This window comes from Telmatherina bonti (genome assembly GCF_933228915.1).
Source record: "Telmatherina bonti genome assembly, chromosome: 10".
In the NCBI taxonomy this organism is placed as follows: Eukaryota; Metazoa; Chordata; class Actinopteri; order Atheriniformes; family Telmatherinidae; genus Telmatherina; species Telmatherina bonti.
Window position 1 is genome coordinate 12,401,520 of NC_136628.1, and position 22,395 is coordinate 12,423,914.

At 42.3% G+C, this 22,395-nt stretch overlaps 1 protein-coding gene across 1 annotated transcript in view; it reads left to right on the forward strand.

Moving 5' to 3' along the window:
• The window catches only part of trim37 (tripartite motif containing 37), a 32,012-nt gene extending 16,062 nt beyond the window's left edge, over positions 1 to 15,950 (forward strand). The window contains exons 14-25 of the mRNA XM_079248059.1: positions 1,270 to 1,449; positions 1,533 to 1,647; positions 1,729 to 1,920; positions 2,069 to 2,202; positions 2,341 to 2,423; positions 8,151 to 8,369; positions 10,600 to 10,908; positions 11,459 to 11,608; positions 12,179 to 12,362; positions 12,458 to 12,549; positions 13,613 to 13,723; positions 14,150 to 15,950. Of these exons, the coding sequence (XP_079104185.1) occupies positions 1,270 to 1,449; positions 1,533 to 1,647; positions 1,729 to 1,920; positions 2,069 to 2,202; positions 2,341 to 2,423; positions 8,151 to 8,369; positions 10,600 to 10,908; positions 11,459 to 11,608; positions 12,179 to 12,362; positions 12,458 to 12,549; positions 13,613 to 13,723; positions 14,150 to 14,196 (1,816 nt within the window). The 3' untranslated portion in view covers positions 14,197 to 15,950. The remainder of the gene's footprint in view (positions 1 to 1,269; positions 1,450 to 1,532; positions 1,648 to 1,728; positions 1,921 to 2,068; positions 2,203 to 2,340; positions 2,424 to 8,150; positions 8,370 to 10,599; positions 10,909 to 11,458; positions 11,609 to 12,178; positions 12,363 to 12,457; positions 12,550 to 13,612; positions 13,724 to 14,149) is intronic.
• The last annotated feature ends 6,445 nt before the right edge of the window (positions 15,951 to 22,395 follow it).

Here is a 22,395-nt window from a genome sequence, read left to right on the forward strand (position 1 = left end):
GTGGCACTGAATATGTGTCCCGTTATTGTTTTCAGAAGTATGTTTTTAGATATATGCACATGTAGAAGGACACGCTATTGTTCAACTGTAACAGGCACAGCACTCATTGGTAAGCTGTGAAGGCTCCTTTTCACCCTACATTTCAGACTTGATGTCTGCACTTTAACATGGTCATTATTCCAAAACTAACAAAAAACATGTATTATTTATGATGAATGCAGATGTTGAGGGCCAAAACTTTACAACATCAGGGGTTTAATCTCTCAAAAGTGTATTTGTGCATAATTAGGTATATTTGCGTATGAGTTATATATTTGCATATAATGAGTTCTATATTACGTATGATGAAGAATATTTTTGCGTATAATGATGTATATATTTACGTATAATGAGGTATACAAAATGAAGTATGTATTTGCTTATAATGAGTTATATACTTGCGCATAATGAGATGTATTTGCGCATACTGAGATACTTATTTGCCTATGATGAGTCATATTTCTGTGTACAATGAGTTACATATTTGGGGATAATAAGTTAAATTTTTTGCATATATCAGGTATTTGCTTATAATAATTTATATATTTGCATATACTGAGTTTTTGGGTATAATTTATTTGGGTATAATGAAGTATATCTATTTGCGTATAATGTTTATATTTGCATATAATGAGTTAAATGTTTGCGTATGATTTATATATTTGTGTATAACGAGTTATATAGTTGCATATATTGAGGTATATATTTGTTTGAGTTATATATATTTCCATATAATGTATATATGTATGTATAATGAGGTATATTTATGTAGAATGAGGTGTGTGTGTGTGTGTATATATATATATATATATATATATATATATATATATATATATATATATATATATATATATATATATATATATATATATATAATACACATTATACACATTCTATATATATATAATATATATATATATAGAGAGAGAATATATATATTCTATATATACATATACATATATATATATATATATATATATATATATATATATATATATATATATATATATATATATATATAATATGGAATGTGTATAATTTATATATTTATGTATAATTAGTTATATATTTGTGTATAACCAGGAGCATAACTACAGATGATTCGTATTTAAACAAAACTCAGTTTGCAGAAACTAAAAAGCATTAATGCTACTAAGTTTGTAATAGAAATAAGTTTTATTTTATTGTAGGTATTTTTCAGTCTGTTGATGCAATCTTTGACATTTGTAGGTATGAGTACCGAGTTGAGATGGTCCACCAGGCTTCCAGTGACCCAACCAAGAACATCATCCGGGAGTTTGCGTCTGACTTTGAGGTTGGCGAATGTTGGGGCTACAACCGCTTCTTCAGACTGGACCTTTTGGCCAGCGAAGGCTACCTGAACATGCAGACTGACACGCTGGTCCTCCGGTAGGCTCAAACACAAACACAGACTTCTGAACTTTTTTGCGAACTTTAGCAGTGTGTGTTCATTTTGCATTTGTGGTGCACAGCTACCAGGTTCGCTCGCCTACGTTCTTCCAGAAGTGCAGAGATCAGTACTGGTATATCAGCCAGCTGGAGTCGGCCCAGAGCAGCTACATCCAGCAGATCAACAACCTTAAGGAGGTAGCCTGAGTTTTCTTTAACGAACTGATCCGACATGTTGGTGAGGGCTGCAAGTCAGAAGACCTGTATGTCTGATTTCAGAGGCTGGCCATTGAGTTGTTTCGCCGCCAGACATCACGCAGCTCATCACCTCCAGACCTGAGGCTTGCTACTGGCACCACAACCTCTGAACGAGACCCTCGTTCAGCAAAGAGTGATGACGACTTGCAGAGCACTTTGAGCAACACTAAGAAAGTTGAGGAGGAAGAGAGGAACCAACATGATGACTCTAATGTGAGAGCTGCTAACTCAGAATGAACTGGTAGCTTATTGGCTCGCTCTAACCAGTCATTGGAAATGGTGGAGGGAACAAAAGAGAATTAGTTCAACTGAACTCCTCTGTAAAGAGCTATGCTTCACAAGGTGACGTCATTGTGTTCAGGAGCTGTCAGATGGTGATCTGGAGGTGGACTGTCTGACAGAAGAGGAGATGAACCCGCTGGATGGCAGCAGCACCTCGGGGAGCTCCACCGCCACCAGCAACACCGAGGAGAACGACATAGATGAGGAGACCATGTAAGAATCAGAAATTTGAATTATGGTCTCTTTGTTTTCTTCTTATTCTTCGTATAAAAGGAGTTTAAACAGTGTCTGTGTGTATGTGTGACAAGTCTGACAAATACAAAGTGACATTCCCTGGGAATGTTTGCACAGGTCAGGAGAGAATGACGTGGATTTCATTGGGAACCTGGAGATAGAAGAAGGAGAGCTTCCGGATGACTTGGCTGGAGCCACAGGTATGACCGACATATCAGTCATCTCTTTTCACTCCTGAAGGTTGTAACATCGTCATGTGGGAGCAGTTTTTGGTGTTTGCAGCCACAGAGCAGCTCTGTCCCAGCGGTCAGCACGGTCTCCTAAAACATACCCAAGGCCAGATTATCCAATAGGAATTATGGGCACAGGCCCAGGAGCCCACGCCCACTTGAGGCCCATGTGGGGCCCACGTAGGCCGAACACCAGCAGTTTGGACATGAAACAAAATGTACATCAAATCAAATCAAAGATACTTTTCATCCCCGAGGGGAAATTCAGAGTTCAAGCCACCTCATCCAAGGTCAGACATACAGACATGTAACATTAATGACAAAAGAGTAATACAGAACCAAGCTTAAGGTCAGGCCATGCAAGCGGTTTTACCGGCGCTGCCTTGTAACAAATAAGAACAGAGATACATTAGGATCATAGGGGTCGAGGAAAAAAGGTCATGTAACTCCGGGTCGCGCCAGAATGATGCAGTCCGAACATAAAGAGAAAAAAAAAACTCATACACTGAAGCACAAACTCAAACAAAACACACAAAATCCAGGGAGGCAGTGAGTCATGTGGGAGGGGACTGGGGGTGGTTGAGGAGGGGGGGACAGAGCGTCTGTGAACATTTCTTCTTCCATTCTCAGGGGGGGTTGCACCGACCCAAGGTTGTTGGGAAGCTGAATCCAGATATGAATGTTGTTTGGGTTCCAGGCAAGGATAACAATTTGTCCTTGGCCTTGAGTCCATAGCAGATCTCAGGCAGGCAGCTCCAGACAGCCGAATTGGGGGGGGGGTCAATTTCCACCGATCCTAGCAGACATCTTCTTCATGTTGTTGTTGATTCGGCGGACCAGCTCCGGGACCTTGGCCAAATGACCAGTATGGGCCAGACTGGCATCCTGTTTACGGTCAAGTCCGGTCAACGCAAGAGCCTGTGCACTGCTAGCCCGGCACATACCGTTACAAAATTCTGGCAGCCTGCCAGTTGTTGCCAGAATCTCATGGGTCTTGAGGTAGATCAGAACTCCACCAGCCCCAATCAGCAGAATCCCGATCACCAATAATCCAAAGATGTAAACATTCTCCACGTCCTCAGAGGACAGAACCGCCAGACACATCGGTCTACATAAAAGCCTGATAGTTACACCACTACCAATAGTGAATTGTAATTGCTGCCATTGGCTGAGAGATGGTATAAATGTCGTTTCACAGTGTATTATCACAATTTTGACAATGTTGTGGTGGGGAAGGGGGTCCCTGAAACACTCTGGGCCCAGGGACCTGTGCACTTTTAATCCGGCCCTGAACATATCCAGTGAGGACACATTTGTTCTTACTACACCATTGTAACCAGGTTTGCTTTTGCAAACTACCAGTTTAGTACCAGTGTCCAGCAGCTGTTTTAGACTCATTTTGATAAATAAATCCTTTTTAGTGCAGCCATTTATGACAAGAGCTTTATAGATTTTGGTTCATAAATCTTTTAAATGTCTCATTTAAAAGATTTATGTTTTCGCTTCCATTTCAGCTTCTTCTTTACCGTCTCGCCTTTTTTCGTGGGTCACTACTTGCTAATTTTCCATCAGTAACAATTTGCACCAAAACTCATTTAGTTTCTGTTTTAGTGTTTGATTTATAGCATTAAATAAATGACTCATCACATTTAAGCTTTGAAAGCAGACGCAGATAAAGGTTTTATGGGTGAATTTGTCAGCATGTATAACTTAGAGTTGGCACTGATGATTGCTGAGTATAAATTCATATTAATCTTCATAAAAGGAATTTTAATTACCTTTAAGTCCTACACTACTTTGGAAAAGTCTTGATCCAACCTTTCATTCATCAATTTTTGGTTGCAGGAAGCAACTTTCTTGTCCTTGTCTTGACAAATGGTTCTGCAGCCTTACTGAAGATTTGTCCAATCAAAACATTGCACAGACACCCGACTCAGAGGTTCTGAACAGAACAGACAAAAGCTTGAGTCACTTTGCTACGAGCAGATCATCATTAAGGGATATCTTTTGTTTCTATATCTTAAGCTGCATCTGCAGAATATTTCAAAACTCAGTTAAACAGACATAATAACAAGAGAAATCAGGGCTTATGAAACCACACCAAACCATCCCATCCTGAGCCGGAGCCATTGGTGGGAACGGGGCTAAAGGGGTCTAGACAACTAAACCAAGCCACGTAATTTCTGGGCCCACTTCAGTTCACTTCAGCTTTATTTGTAGCACCACTTCACAACAATGTGGTCTCAGTGCTCTTTACAGACTTGTCAAGATTAAGAGGCTTCAGCCTCTTAATCCGTGCTTCCATAAGAGAACGCTACGGTCAAGGCGGCGCTTCTGAAATGCACAATACAGTCCGATGTCTAAGGAGCACTGCAAAAGTGAGATAAACACCCTGTAGGAGTTCAGCTGTTTCAGCGTCAAGTGAAGGAAGGGCGAGTTGGCTCTGGAACTATAAATATTTCTCACTATCGTGTTGTTGTTGGTTGTGTAACGTTTGTTGTTACTGCACTTTAAGGATGCCACATTAGGTGTTTGTGTTAAACTCAACCTACACAGTGAAGGTCTGACTTGCTACGGAAACACTCGCCTGACCAAGCTGGACCACTGCAGACTGCATCATACCAGCTGGAGCCGTACTGCTGAGTGGAAACGGGTCATAACTGTCTTATTTGCACTAGCAGAGACCAGCTGGCAAACCCAAAAACAAGCAACACGCAGCAGTCACCGGGGCTGCAAAGCTCGTTTTTATATGCCGGTTTGGTTGGCAGCAGGTTGTTTAGCAAACAGAGAGCGATGGATCAGAATGTTTCTGAGAAGAGGGGATCAGTGGCGTGTTGCCGTCACTTTTCAGCAAGTTTGTCTGGTTGCCGATCAACCACCAACCTACCAACCTGGGATTACTGGCAAACCAGACAGCTGCTGAGAAACCACAGCTAATGGCATCACACAGCAGGTTACAGAACATCACATGATCCTTACCTCAACTATTCACATCTGTCTGCCGTCTCCGTCATCGATGAGCGCATGACGATTTACTAGTGAAGGGCAACGATGCTGCGTGATGAGCAGGAGGATGGTGATCCAGCTGCATTAGCTGATCTGCAGGAGGTAGAGGAACACAGCAGGGGGGTTACAGACACACATGGCCAGAGTTACACAGGGAAATGTGCATGTGCAGACCAGTCCATTATTTAGAAAGCTTCTGCAGATAAGCCTTCCCACACGGCTGCTTCCTGATACTGAGCAGATCGATTGCAAGTTAGAGATCGGTCCTGTGGTGCAGGGATCCTCCATCCCGGTCCCCGAGGGCCGGTGTCCTGCAGCTTTTCCAACTGTCCATGTTGCAACACGCCTGATTGAAATCTCTGTGTGTGTGTGTGTGTGTGTGTGTCTGTGTGTAGCAGACGTGTGCAGAGCTGGTCTGAGTCTGAATCAGGTTTATTCCAATAGGGACGCTTGGAAAACCTGCAGGACACCGGCCCTCTGGGACCAGGATCGAGGATCCCTGCTGTAGTGTAAATCTGTGTGAAACTGATTTCTTGTACATGGCAGATTTTTATACTGGAACTGCTGGTTGCTGAAACTGATCATCTGTGTCCAGCCCAGTGTAGCAGGAATCTTAAATAAACCTTTATTTTAAACTCTTTCTACAACCAAATTATACTTCTTGTTCCTGCACTGCTGTTAATGTTTAATAAAATGGCAAATGGGTCTATTTTTAGATTTATAAGTGTATTCATTATTTCAGCCCATTTTCTGCTTCATGGAGTGACTTTAACTCACATTTGCAGCCTTCATGGTGCAGTGTTTACATACGGTTGCCTCTGCACCAAGACGTAACTACTATAAACAGCAAGAGCTCCAATACATCTAAAAGTCCTCACAGAAAGTAGACATTTGATGAAAATCTTTTTTTTTTTTTTAAATATTAGAAAATAATTCATTTAGCTGCTGTTCTTTTCTTAATCAGTAAACATGTAAAACACGGTTTCCTGCGACTTATTCCAGAACAACTTGACCTTTAATGTTTTAATGTCGTGCGCCAGCTGAGGACTGTTTTGTCTTTGGTTTAGGCAAACTAAAGGCTCAGCTACATGGGAATTTACTTCTTCTATTTGTGTGGTTTGACAAGCGTACAAACAGAACCTAGTGATAGGATGATGGGCCTCAAAGCAGCTCCTTCAGTGTGTTCAGTTGTGTTGGTGTTGAAAGGCATGAAGAGGATGAGTCATTACTGGTGCACTGTGCCCCATGCAGCCTGCTGATATAGAAACACTTGCTGTCCGTATGTGCACATGTGTGGGGGCTGTTTGTGCGTTAGATGTCAGAGTGGAGCCCAAAAAATGTAGCTGCTTGTTTTTTTAGGTGCCACGGTGCAGTCAGTTAGAATTTTATCCCCTTTATATTTAAGCAATTAGGCATATTTGTTATCATATGATGGCTTCCACTTTTGCAAAAACTGTGAAGTAAAATCATTCGACTTGAACTCTGGAGACACTTGATGCACGTCTGAACAAAACTCAAGAGAGACCTCTGCATCAGCATGAAGGCCTACCATGTACCATGTTGTTTAGGCACATTTGGCTTAAAAAATAGCTTCCAGATAGCATTTGTCCCCAGTGTTGATGTGTGTTTGGTCTAAATTAGAGTTTCAATTTATTAAGAATATTTAAATTATTATTGGATATTATCAATAATATTTAAATTATTTAAATTTAATTCTAAATTATTTAAATTTAATTCTAATTAATTAAGAGTATTTAAAAATGTTACTTCATTCAGTTAAGTTCACTAATTTGAGCTTATTTATTGAAGTCTCCTTTAAAACTGAAAGGAAATGTATGTTTATTTATGAGCTATTAAAAACATAGTTAAAAGCATAGTTTTATTATTTAATAATATAATCATTGGTTACTGGTGTTAATAAATACTTGGGAAAATTGGGAAATGATATATTGAATTTATTCTACTCTAGACCTTTTTGTCTTCTTGCAGCTTCCATACTTAAGTCACACTGTAATACCTGTTTTTTTTTTTTTGCTCAACTGAATTTCACCTGGGAGCGTCGGCTGCCAAATGACGCCTCACTTGACCTCGTGCCTTAAAGAGTCGGGTCATGTGACCTATCTATGCTTTCGTCCCGATTCAATTCTGATTTTTTTTGGGTTCCGATTCGATTTAAATTGCGATTCTCACAATTCTTCAATATTACTGATTTTATAAAGAGTAAAAAACAAAAAAAAATTGTTTATAACTTTTTTGCTCGTCATTTTTCTTGATTTCAGTGAGGAAAAAACAACACATTAGCCAGACCATTATTCTGCTGCTATAATGCCCAAGAAGACGAGTAAAACGATCAATAAACACAATAAAAATGACCAAAAAAAACTTTTTTAAACAAAAAAAAATCAATCAATCAAAAAAAAAAAAAAAAAAAATCTGCACTACCTGTTCATAATGGTTAGCGGCAGCTGGTCCTGTTCATTTACTGGCAGATGCAAAAGTGGTATTCAAGTATCATTACCTGTGTTCATTAATATCCAACGAGATACTTTCTGTATTTTTTATAGCGTATGTAGATCAGCTGCATTTTCATTCTTCTTTTTTTTTGATGAGATGATGATGATGATGAAGATCTAATTTTAGTATATTCTGACCAAAGCACAGCCCTGTATGAACCGTGGTTCTGATCCGCAGGTGGATTCATCTCCAGTGCCCGATCGTTGCACCGCAGCGCTGCTGCTACTGGTCGTAGTACTGGTGGTAGTGGAGCTGCTGTCGGACCCAGCAGCAGCAGCCTGCTGGACATTGATCCTGTCATCTTGATCCAGCTGCTGGATCTGAAGGAGCGCAGCAGCGTGGAGTCTCTGTGGGGCCTCCAACCTCGGCCTCCGGTATCTCTGCTTCACAGCCAAGGTCTGTAAACATCCCCAAGTCTCGCCAGATAAACCAAGAATCAATGCTGAAACTGGTAGTCGGAGCTCTGGAAGATAAAGGCATCAGCTGTTTTAAATGAGAGGTTTAACGTTAACCTGCGAAGCAAACCATCCGATTCTTCCAGCAGCTTGTAGTCACAGTTACTTCAGGCCATGTTTCTTTACTAGCATGAAGATTTTGTCTCATTATAAAGTCGTTCTGACGTAACGTTGAGCTTGTAAAGAAAAATGTATTTGTCAATTCAGCTTTATTTGTTTCGCTCCACTTCCCAACAACGTCTTCTCAGGACATTTTACAGACACATCAGTTTGAGCCGCTTCATCACAGATAGCAGAGTTATGGAAAAACAACAGATTGCATCAGGTCCTGACTTCCATACAATCTCCCATCCTGAGCTGCACGAGGCGACAGTGGGAAGGAAAAAATCCCTTTAAACAGGAAGGAAAAACCTCTGGCAGAACCCGGCTCGGGGGGCGATGGGGGGGTCGTCCGCCTGGACTGGTTGAGCTGGAGAGGACAGGAAAGACAGACCAACATGCACTGCAACTTTTATCCAGGAAGACCTGCAGAAAGAGGAAAAACATGTTGATGCCGTAATCTGTGTGTTTACATGGAAGTTTTAATTCCTGTTTAATTCAGAATAAAAGTTAATTCCGCTTTAAACTGATGCAAAACGACCATGTAAACACTTAGTTCCTAATGCTAATTTTTATTCAGAAGTAAACTTAATTCCGATGTAAGTGTCTGGTTTATTTGCATTTTAATTCTGAACTATTTAATTCCTCTGTCATGTAAACCTTCATTCCGCTTTAAGTTAATTCCGGTCGTTCTGAGCATGCTCGTTACCGTGTCCTGTCCAGATGACGCGCGTTGTTTTACCTCCCGTGTTCAGTGGTCTATCTTTCATCTCCTTTTAAGTTGCTGTAAAAAGTGAAGTAGTATGCTCGTGTTGAGCTGCTACTTCACATTTATAATGAAAATAGCAGCGAAACTGGTACTTATTATGTCGTTTTTACAAGTTACGACTGAAAAGATGAGAAGCAGGGAGTGAACTTTGTTTATTTCCGGTATACGTCATACGTCACGTGCACCCTCTGTCCAATCAGAACCCTTCCCAACCCGCCGTTCTAAAGAGGAATTAAGTGAGGACGTGTTTCATGTAAACTTTAATTCGGAAGTATTATTTTCATGTAAACTTGTAGGAAAATACTTTCATTCCGAATTAAAAAATATCATGTAACCGTACCACTGTCATGTTTCTACATGGAAGATGAGCAGCACAGAGATGGAACAGAAGAGCTCAGTGCATCATGGGATGTCCCGCTGCAGTCTAAGCCAATGGCAGCAAGGGATTCACAAATGAGGGTACTTCGCTCTGAGTCAACTATGAGAGAAAGAGTTTTTACAGGTTGCAGAAAAGTTCCTGGAGAAGAAAACACATCCAGTGTGTTTGTGATCACACTTTACCAGCAGTAAATTCACCTTCAGCAGGACAATGTTGCTCTTTGAAAGATGCTGAATGTTAGAATCGTCTCATGTTGTTTCAGCATCATATCAAACCTTTATGCAGGATTTTTTATGCAAATGTTTTAGATCCTTATCTGTCATGTAGTCCTGTTGTGGAAAAAAAGTCCAGCAATGATGAGGAGTCTGGCTCTGAAGTGAGAAAGATTACAAAGAACGGAGTATTCAGAGGTCAGAGTTCGGACGGATCAGAAATCTGAAAATGCTCCAAAGAGTCCCGAGACAAAACTGCCTTTTAAGCCTTCCTCCTAGAAGATGTCAATAAATCCATGTTATTATAAACAAGGATGGTCTTTTGTTATTCTAAAGGTGAGGTCAAACTGAGCACTAACCTGTAATCCTCCTAATGGCTCTTTGCTACCTGCTTCTATAAACTCTTCTAAGGAGGAGGAGTTCTAACTAATCAGATCCCAGATGTCTGCATGCCGACATCTCAGGGCCGTCTGGAAGGAGACTCAGCAGACACTGTGTAACTAAGCCTAAGGTCTGTGGTTCAGCATGCCGTCTTCAGACCTAAAACAATCATCAGAAATGAATACGTGCTAAGGATTAGGATTCTAAGCTAGAAGAAGGAAATTTCCACAACAGTTCCACCACAGAGGAGTCGGGTGGTTCCGATCCCAAAATGGCTCCAGACATTGTGAATAACCACAACTTTCTTTTTTCTCATTTCTCGTCTCTTCAGCTCACGCTCATTCAAGGAAAGAACGAGAGCGGCGGCCGCAGGTGGTGCGACGATCGGCGCCCGACTCGGGCGTCCTGATCCGCCTCAAGGCTCAGATGGCCGAAGTCCGCAGCAAGATGTCGGATGTCAAGAGTCAAGTGCTGGAGGCTCGAGAGTCTGGAGAGCCCCGACCCGGCCCATCTGGGGCCTTCGGCACGGAGGACCTGCCTCCTCTCCACGGGGATTCAGAGATGGCGGCTTGCCGTAAGCCCGGAGAGCTGGACTTGGCGGGGAGAGCGGTGGCAGCTCGGTCCAGGCCCTGCCGCCCCGGTGAGAACCTTGGTGAAATTAGCGTCCCAAAAAAGTGAAGTTAATGTGTGAGGAGCAAAATTCAGACTGGAAGGACGGGGATCCAGGAGCATTTAAACCAGTTCAAGCGAAGAAGGCAAGAGGCTGGTTAGTCTGCGAAACGGCGCCCAGTTTACTTGTTTAGTAGGAACGTTTGGAGGCTCAGCAGAGGTCTTGTATGACCTCCTGTTTTATTGTGTTATTTATTTGCATTTGAACTGTTTTACTCTGTTTTTATTTTTGCTGATTGTGTTCAGCGATTTGTTTCAGCTCTGGTTGTTTTAAAGGGCTTTATAAATAAAGTTGAGTTGAGTTGAGAGGAGGGGAAACCGAGCATCGGATGGGAAAAACACAGTCGCCTGATTACGTCGTCATGGTTTTTATTCTGAGTTTCACATCGGGAAGCGAAGTGCAGCCGACTTCACCAGCTAAAGATGATGTGGTGGAGATGTTGTGCGTCCTGCAGCAATCAGGGGTCTGTTGCAGGACCGACTCAGACAAGCAGTAACTGGTTGTTTTTGTTTGTTTGCAGCCCGGAAGTCTCTGTCTCCTGTCTTGGACAGCAGCGGCTCTCTGGTTGTGAAGAGGAGAAGTCCAGAAGAGATGGAAAAAGACCTGAGAGGAGCCGAGGCGGCTGCAGAGATCAGCCTGCACTCCAAAGACGTGACGGGAGGAGCAGAAGGTCAGAGAGCAACTTGTTGAATCGCCTCCTCTGGTTTTTGGATGTTTAAAGTTTTAATGTTGTTTGTTCTCATCTCCTGCAACACGAGGTATTAAAACAGAGTCATGGGTTATAAAGCTAATGGTGGCACAGCGCTTCCAGGAGCTGGGGCTCCTGGCTCCAGCGGCTGCGGTGGAAACTTTTTTTTTTTTTTTAAACAGGCCTGGATGTGCTCGACGCATTCAGCTGAGTGATTTTACAGGATTTTCTTCAGCAGTTTAATGCCAGAGTTTTGTACTTTCCTCCTCTTGTGCTTTGCTGTTATGACTGAAAATACTCTCTGATTCACAAGTGGCCTGTCTGTGATAAACTGTGGGTTGTTTTGGCTTTACACACTCCGCTCCTCTTCCACCATTTCACTGTGTGCACATCAATACTTCAGTCTGAGTTTACATCGTATTTCCATTCCCACTACTGCTTTGTCTTGTTGGAAGTAGTGAAGATATTTAGAGATCTACAGTTTCCAACAATCATCCTAACCCGTCTCTGCTCTCTCCGCCTGTGTTGATGGTTATTTTCTGTGTGTTTCAGGAGTGCTGAAGGCTGACGCCATCGCAGGCTCCCTCGTGTCCATGGGCAGCTCCTCATCAGAGCAGACCTTCACCTCCAAGCAGCAGCAGATTTACGGCGTCTCTGGCTCCAGAGAGGACGTGTTTTCCCTGGGAGGACTGAGCTACATGGCTGCCAGCAAGAACTGCAGCAGCAGGACCCTGGGGTGCGACTCAGAGACGTGTCCGCCTGCAGCCATCTTGGCTACTTGCACGCCAGTTGTGCCTTGTAATGGCTTTGTTTGTTTTGTTGTTGTTGCAGGGTGGCCATTTTGGACTGTGAATCTGAAAGCTCAGGAAACACCCATCAGTCCTTGCTGGAGGGAGAATCTCCTCAACCACAGTCAAATGAAGGTCGGTGCCCCCCCCGTCAGTACTGCTAATGTCTGACAGCCTGTTTATCAGACCAGAAACAGGCAGGTTGTAAAAATAAATGGCCTGAACACTCTGTCAGGGCTTTAAGCTCACTCATTGCCAAGTGGTCATGTAGCCATCATAGACTGTATATAAAGAGATGGGCGGAGCCTCCGTGACGTCACCCATAGGTTTCTGAAGAGCTGAATTGAAGTTCGATGGGCGGTTCCTACCATCGCCATCTTGGCAGGGACATGCGTGTTGTCTCACCTGGAAAATACAAATATGGGCAAAGAGGTGGAGCTGAGAGGGGGGGCTGTGAGCGTCATGGTGGATGATTGACATCAAGCGAACTCCGAGTTTTCTGTGGCTAACCGAGCTAACCCAGAGATTACAGGAGCTAACTAGCTAACGGGAGTAAGCGGACTAAAGCTAAGTCACATTGTTAACCGGCTAAAAACCGCGGTTGTTCTACGTTCTTCTGACTTGAAGCGGTAGATTGGGTACCTGTCAATCAAAAGGACACGCCCCTAAATATGCCGAACTTCGAGATTAAATTACTTTAAAACGGGCGAGTTAGAAAAAAATTCACTCCCCCCACAGTTGTCATGAAGGTAAACCTGACCTATTAAACCTAAAATGGATTTTTGAACCAGGCTGTAAACATGTTTATTTCTGCTGTGAAGTTGGTCTTTTTAACATGTGAGTCTGGAGATTTGCTCTGTTCTGGAGCCCGTAGAGGATGAGGGGGGAACTGCAGTTTTATGCACTTCTGCATAGGCTTCACTTTTAACTGCTGGAGGCTCCGTCCATCTTTCATATACGGTCTATGGTAGCCATGGAGATATCCCCTAACCCAGCCTCTCTCCTTCACAATAAGTCAGTCAAAACAACCGCACTGATCTCAGCTCAGCATCTTGTCTCTGCAGGTGTGTGAGGCCAGAGGTGGCTGTTAGAGCTGTTTAGCTGTGAGAAAGCAGCTAAACGATGCTGTTGGACACAGTTGTCTGTACGATATTCAGGGTTAAAAAGGCATTGATCTGGGTCTCTTTCCTGTCTGCAGATCAGTTACCGTCTGTCTTGGTTGTAGCGACCAGCAGCGACAGCGACACAGAGGACGAAGCCCTGCAAAGCAACAACTCCCACTATGACAACAAGACTCCACCCTGCACAGGTAACACTCATAACACACACACACACACACGCACACACACAGAGGTCAGGCAGCAGCTGGGGTCCTTTACTGTCTTCTACTTTGGACTGTCTCAAAATAAAAGAAAATCATCTGACAATAAGATGGAATATTTAGTTTCTGCAACTTAAAGTTCCGGTGGTGTGTCGATGTTCGGGATGTAAAGACTCTGCTAATAGTTGCATTTGCCGGCTCTGTCTTTAGATCCTGTAAAATGAAAGAAACATTGTGTTAAAAGTCCTTGACTGATTTAAAATGAATTTATTTTCAACCAACCATGTTGCTTGAATATAACACATAAACTGTGTGTAGTTGGAGAAAACTGCATGTTTAAATTGTTAATTTACTTTGTTCAAAAGGAAAACTTCTCCATCAGATAAACTATGTTGTTGTTCGTCCCTCCTCCAGGAGAGCAGCTCCTGTCTGATGACATGAGTCTGCCTGCCGACAGGTGATCCCCCCCCCCCCCCCCGGAGCCCCTCGGACTGCCGCGGCCTCCCGGCGCCAAGCTGCAGTGCCGCGACAGGAACGAACGACCACAGTCCTGCCAGTTTTACAGATCTCTAGCGTAGAACCTGCTCGTTATGCATGCACTAAAAACCACAACAATGCAACAACACACCCTTCAGTCAGGACACATGCATTTTGAAATGGACCCAGACATTAAAACACACACTCCGCAGCGTAGACACCGTCGTTTCGTCACCATCCGATGGTTTGAATCCTCCTGGGTGGCTGATTTATTTAACATGCCGTACATTGTGTTTCACCTGAACTACAGTTTAATTAGGCACTAATTTAGTTTCTCTTTGTAGAAATGCTTTTCTAAGTCTGGCGTATCCATTTGTACATAATGACTAACCTGCTAATAGGTGTTGTGTTTATTCCATGTTCTGTGGAAGAGCTTCAGGCTCTGCATCCAGTCTGAAATCTGTCAGCAGCACAAAGCCTTTTGCTTCTGAGACGTTCTAGTCGCTTACGGAAATGTCCTTTGTGTTAAAAACAGCCTTTGCAGCATTTCTGTCATCACTTCACATGAGCAAAAGGCCGAACCGTGACTGAATCATGCGGACTAGAAAACTACCGCTGCGTTTCCATCTGCTGGCTGAAGCCTCGCCGCAGACCAGAGCAGGGGTCTTTCCTTCAGCGTCTGCTGGAACATCACAAATGTAAAACCCCTCAGAAGGCCGCTCAAGTTTATGTCCGACGCCTTTACTGGTGATTTATGTAAAGGGATTGTTTGAAAGGCAGATGAGAAGACGGGTTGTAGTGGGTACGGCCCGGGGGTGGAGGCATTCAGGAGGTTTGAAGCTGGTGCTGTAGAAGCAACGCAAGGAGTTCTTTTTAAAGGGTCATTTCGCCCAGGTTACAAAACTAATCCCCCCCCCTCCACCTCCTCCCTGCAGAGTTTTTTACCGTATTTTTCCAGGTTTTGCATTTTTTGTCTCAACATGGATCCAATCGGAGCAGCGAAAAGGAGGCCGTCCTGTTACTTCTGCAATATTTCATATTTACTTTAGAAAGAAAAGATTAAAATGTCCAAATAAACTCTTTTGTTAACAAACAGGTGTTACAAAATCCTGCCCCTGGGTCAATTGGATGTTTTTTTTTGGAGCTTTTTGGTCGATTTCCAGTAAAACCACTCGCTTTACACACAATAACAACACATTAGACATAAAAAGTGAGTTTAATAACCCTTTAAGTCTCTGCGTTATGTTGTTCAGAGAGCCTGCCAGAGAGGCTTCATTAGAGTCTGTGTAATTATGTAACGTGTTCTCTGCTGCGCTGCTGGCTTTTCTTGATGGATTTATCATTTTCCACCTCGGTGCTCCAAACGGAGCCGACAAATGAAAGGTTGCTGCAGAACTCGGCGCGTCGCTGCAGAAAACACAGAGCATGTTTGCAGGTTGACGCGATTGGACCTTTTCTGCACTTAGGAAGAGTTTTTATTCAATCTGAAGTGGAGCCACTTCATTTTTTTTACACGTTGTCCACTTCTACAGTTCTGTAAATATGTTGGGATAATTCCATGTGAGGCTTGCTGTGCACGTGCCTGAAAGCGCATGGCTTTACTGGCTGGACGGGAGGAGGAATGAAGTCTCCTCCACAGTTCAGCAGATTGTGTGATTTCTGCTGCTACACACGACACGCAGCCAAACTCATTTATTCACCTTTTCTGTGCTTGTGTCAAAGCTGCTGTCGTTCTAAATGTCCCCTCGGTGAAAAGTTGATTACTCTTTGTCTCTTTTGTTTGTTTATTAAATAAAATGTTTTAATAAAGTTGGAATGTACACTCCTGTGTCCTTGGTCTTTTCCTGATCCCAACAACGGACCCATTACACGGGCGCAGTTTCCATCGCTCCACAAAACATTTGACGGCTGTTCGTCCAAGATTTATATGTTTGACGGCTGTGTCTCGGGGGAACATTCGTCATTCTTTCATCAGACATTTCTGGCTTGATCCCAGCTTCTCCAGGCTAAACATTAAAGAACCCCACATCACCTCTGGTTTGCACTTTCGGGTGTGTGACGAATGCTTGCCTCTGAGTGGCTGGAATCAGTGACATCCACTCCAATTCAAAAGTCTTTATTTCTTTGGAGAGGTAAGTATTCAGACCAGGGAAATCACCAACGGTTTGTGGAGCAGCCTCGCCTCCACCAGCAGCCCTCGCCAATGAGCCAAATGGGCCCATTTGTCCTTTCTGCTGCTGATTGGGCTAAACCACCTTCACCCAACAGAGATGTTTCCCATATAACAATCTACATTCAAATACATTATATATATATAGATACACCTAAAACCATTTCCCAAGCCTAAAACCCAAGTGCCCTTGGTCTGAGCCCCACCCATCTGCTTCATGGCCTCTCCTGGAACCTTAAAATGGAACTATTATGTGCATTTCATGCTAAGTTAGTTTTATTTCTGAGCCCAGAAGGGCTGGGATTGATCGAGTTGTTGTCACAAATCGCTTTATTTACTTCAGACCGACCCTCTCCGTTGGCTGTCAGAGCAGCCTGTGGGCAAAACGAGTGCATTGAGACTCTTCCGCATTAAGCCCCGCCTCCCGCCACTGCACTACATCGGGAGCGTGCACCTCACCTGCTTTCGGCATCATTGTAACATCTCATAAACAGAAGGATTAGGCTCATATGAACTCAATAAAAAACAAAATACAACGTCAACACATAGCATACAGCCCTACATGTTGGAACCTGAATCAGAGCCTGAAAACGAAGTGGAAAACAGCAACGAATGCAGCAGGATGTCTCTCTTTGGTAAACTCACCAGCCATCGTTGGAAATAACTTTATCCCACGTTTTCCACCCGCCTGATGTATTTGTACACGCCCTTGTTAACCAGTAGAAGGTAACCAATCACCGAACCTTATCCCCCGGGACGTCTCAAGGATTTCCAAGTAGAAAAAACTCTCTAAAACAGGGGTGTCAAACTCCAGTCCTCGAGGGCCGTTATCCAGCAGGTTTTTGTTGTTTCCCTTCTCCAACTCAGCTGATTCAAATCAATTGGACCCAGCAGCTTTTTGTCAACCTAATTATGAAGTTGTGAGTTGTGTTGGAGCATGGAGACGACAAAAACCTGCAGGATACCGGCCCTCGAGGACTGGAGTTTGACACCTGTGCTCTAAAACGACACGCTTTTCGTCGCCATGGAAACCGAAGGAGAGCGTGCTGAAACTCAAACTCAAACATGGGTTTAGGTGATTAAAAAAAACCAATGTCGTTCACATGTCTGATGAGGATTCAACACTGTAACACCGTAGAAAGCTCAGAAAACTTGAAATACCACAATAGCAGCCCTTTAAAGTGCTCAGGCCCTTAGGGAAACATTTGCCTGAATAAACCAAGGAAGCGGACACCAACCAGGTGAGCTAACGGCCATTACCATACCACATCTGTACATTTAATCATTTCTTTCCCTCCACAGCTGTCTGGAAAACAAATGACATCAGTAAATATTAATAAACATTTGCATGATTCATTGATTGAATATTTACTGTGAACAAATATGAATAAAGTGCAAATGTACCTAAACCAAACCCAAATGTGCCACCATTACTTTAAATTTTTATTATTTTTCTTTTAGTACTTAAAACACTTAAGGTAACGGGCAACTGCTTCGTTACAGTGTGTAAATGTGTGTGATGGGGAAAAGTGCTTCATTGGTAATTTCTTGGAAGTGGTGGGTAAGTGTGTGTGTGTGTGTGTGTGTGTGTGTGTGTGTGTGTGTGTGTGTGTGTGTGTGTGTGTGTGTGTGAATGTCACTTGCCCATCTGTTAAAAATGTCTAGATCTAGAAAAGCGTTTAACTGGTACGATGCGTTTACCATTTGATCACGCTGTCATGGAATGGCTTCTCATTCTTAAACCGGTATTTGCCCCCAGTCTGGCATGGACCGTACGCCGTAGCTGAGGTCAGGACTGCTGGAAAGTCATTTCATCTTCTCCACTCCCAAATTCTGGAGGTTTTCTCTGATCAGCCTCCTGTTTGGTGGATCATCTTGCAGCACGGAGATGAGAAGCTGTTTGCAGAATCTCACCTCCATGTCTGCAGCAAGATTCCCTCCAATCACGACGAAGCGTGCCGAAGGCCCACACCATCACACTGCCTCCACCAAAAGCTGGTAAATGAGGGAAACAACCCAAATACTCAACTTTGCTGCTCAGCTGACAAATGAATTTTCCTTCCAAAAGGAAAAACAAACAAATTTTACAAAAGATTTCTTACTAACAAACATCATCCACCAAATACTAAATTCCTTGTTGGTTAATTTACTACAGAGGTGGCAGTTCCTGGTCCAGAAAGTAAAAGTCCTGCCATGTTTTAGGATCTATCTCTACATTTAAAACACTAACACTAACAGGCTCGTTTATCTGGCAAATAAACTCATTAAATTCAGCTGGTTTGGTGACCGGTCGGAACAGCTGATGGACAGGACTTTCACTTTCTGGACCAGGAATTACCACCTCTAATTTACTATAGAATATTAATTCAAGCAGGTCTGGAATTAATTTATTCCTCTGAATAACAATGTATTTATAAACAGTGCAATTTATTATATCCAATCAGTTTTTTGAAGCTCTGGCTTCAGATGGGAGTCTTTTTCCCTGCATCACCTCTGTCTGCCGTCTGCTTCCAGACACAAGGAAGAAGTCCCACCCTTTGAGTTTCATCATCCTGTTTTTCTCAAAGCCAAAACTGCTGCGATAAAGGAAATAAAAGGCAGATTATGAGTGGGGTGAAACGAGGAGTCTTTTTATAGAAAGGATGTGGAGGACTGCTCACTTTTGTAAAGCAGTTTATGTAACAGCAGACGGTACCGTTCCACATGAGAGCCCTGTTACAGCATCACATTCCTGCACACCGTGACTCCTGCCATCTCTCCTCTACCTGCAAACATTCATGTTCAATTGTACTCACACACTCCACTCCCACTGTAAATCTGGGGAGTGTTTGATGAAGCCAGGCTAACACAGATCAACAGCATCACCCCTTTTTTTGAGGTCAAAATTAAAACATGAGAGGGAGTGTGTGTGTAATGTCACACAGGAGTGTGACGAAACATTTGGATGTCCAAGATAACTGGTAAAGGTGTGTGATAATCTCTCTGGCTTCCAAACATTTAAGTAAATGCACGCTTTAAGGAGAGGAACAACCTGCAGAGGTTATTCCACAGCTCATATCAGTTATTCATGATAACCAACGGCATACAGTATAGTATTTCCTGTTTGTTTATATTTACACACACACACACACACACACACACACACACACACACACAGCTCTTTTTGTTGTTGTCTCATTTAAAAGAGAAAAGTTAGATAATTAATGTGTGAATCAGAAAACATCTGCAGAAGGAGGATTGGTCATTTTCATCGTACCGTTACACGTTGGTATTTCTACTTCAGTAAACGGAGTTCTCCCACCAGCAGTGTGTGTTTGTAGAGGAATAACACAACCAGACAGCTGCAAGACGAATTCAGACTTTATGTTTTGAAGTTCATGTGTTTCCTCTGATATGCAGAGCAGTAGAAGTGTGATGTAACTGGAGTGCTTTCCAGTGCTGCCTCTGAGCTCCTTGTCCAACTCTTAACCAGACGGGATGAGATGAGTCATGTTAAAATAAACCCTTTGATAGATTTCAGTTGGATAAACACAATTTTGCCACTAAGTTAGTGGTGCTGAACCTACACTCAGAAATCCTTCATCTTTAATGCCACCAGTAAATAAGTTTAGAGGAGAATAGCTGCAGCCATGGATGCTGTCATCATATGAGGACAGTGAATAAATCAGAAACTACCACAGGAAGGCAGCTGGCAGTCTGGGCGAGATGCAGCAATGCCTGCACAGCTCACTCATCAATCACCAACACATACTGCTCATTTCAACTAACCTAACCTGTATGTTTGTGGCCTGTGTGACGAAGCAGGAGTACTCAACCATGGAGAAAACCTGCAAAATCTACACGAAGGTGAGCTTCAAACCATAAACCTCGCTGTGAGGTGAAAGTGCTACCCTCCACGACCCGGTCAGGTTTAACCCAGATCCCATTAGAGGAAGTCCAGTTCAATCTCATTAAACTCAGATCTCCCTAATAGCATTCTCATAATGCCAGTTTGTAAAAAAGTAGCTTTGTTGGGCGACCAGGAAAATCTTTACTTTATTCCAGTCTCCTGAACCGGAACTTACTGGGATGCTGGTGGAACAGTGGGAAGAAGAACTGCTCCTATGGCTCTGGGACCAGTGAGGACACCTGGTGGTGTCTGGTAGATCTGAAGCTGGACTCTCTGGTGACGGTGGCAGAGTTGAGGACTCTGGACAAACTGCTGGATATTATGGACAATGCCATTCAGCCTCTGCACACGGTCACCAGTAACCAGAGGAGCCTGTTCAGTGACAGACTGCTGATTCCACAGTGAAGGACCAACAGGCTTAAAAACTCCTTTGTCCATCATGCCATCGCATTCGACAACTCCTCACTTGGGGGAAGAGGACATAGATGCAACAAAATTCAGGGGTGGGAAGGGAGCTGAGGACACCTGAGAGGACCCAGCTAGTTGTTTGTGCATTTTCTTGATGTTAATTTCATTTATTATTATTGTTTTTTTTTTTTTTTACTCTTCATTTTTTCTTTATATTTATTCATGTTTTTTATGTGCATGCTACTTTTCCTTTTTTGCTGCTGGAAATTTTAATTTCCCAGAGGGAGTCATCCCAAAGGGATCAATAAAGTCTAGTCTAAGTCTAAGACATCCTGCAGGCCCAGCAGGATGCAGGGAGGCGCTTCCACTGATCACACAGGAATCTGGAGGGTTTGGAGGTCGTCGTTGGCTTTACATCTTCCTCAACCTGTTTCTGAGCAGCATTTCTGCAGATATAATGAAGTAGATGTGCTTTAAATCATCACCATGAACTGCAGAAGTCGAGCTTTTCCAGGAGCGTTAACCCTGGGTAACATATGGACTTATTTTTTTGTCTTTTAAGTCATTTTTTTGGTTTTGGTTGATTTCTTTTTATTCATTCATTTTTCTTTAATAAAGTGTTTCTGTTGAAGAACGTAAAAATTCCAGTTTTATTTCTTTTTTTAGGTCACCAGGACACAAGACAAATTTATTCCCCTTCAGGTCATTGGTGGATTAAATAAGTTCATGATCAGATATGTAAAAATAAAAATAATTTTAAGGTTTGAACCCTATGAAGTCAAATGTATCATATTTGATACGCACAGTTTCTGAGACATTTCCCATCATTTTATGGGAGAAACTTTGCTCACAACCTTGTTTTACACCATATGATACTGGTGTCCTGTCTGCTGGGAAATACCAGAACGCAGATTACTTATAAATAAATTTGACTTATCACATAGTTATAAATGCTAAAAAATACCATAAAATTAAAGTTAATTCTTTCTTTAGGTTGGGCTTTAAAGAGTTAAATTCCAGTTCGATTACATGATGTCACTTTTTTTTTTTTTAAAAGGAAAACCACAAAAAATGTATTTTACAACAGCTTGTAGGCAGCTGGTATATTATCTAAAGAACAGCCTTAAATATACAAAGATTAATAAGGAAAAGTGATTATGATGCATTGTTAGAAGACTTTTTGTCCCTGATGACTCAAAACGATGAACGGTTGGTGTGAGGCTGGATGTTCTGAAGTCCATAACAAATAATTCTGTATATCTTAATGCAGATGCTGCCGTCATGTTTGTGACATGTCCAGGAATTATATGGATTTTTTTCCTTTGGTCTATTACGTTCAGATGTTCAGTTAACTGTCCTTTCCTGATTTTCTCAACGATGTTGTCCACGTACCTTTCCCAGAAACTGGGATTGCATTGTGAACATCGGCGTTGTCTTCATAGCTCTGATGGTATTCCATGAAAACCTACTTAAGATAGCTGATGCCTTTAAGGTCTTGCACGAAATGTCTGGTGTATTTTTGCAGTGTTGGTCAGTGAGTTCAAAGAAGTTATATTATATATATGTATATATATATATATATATATATATATATATATATATATATATATATATATATATATATATATATATATATATATATTATATATATATATATATATATTATATATATATATATATATATATATATATATATATAATATATATATATATATT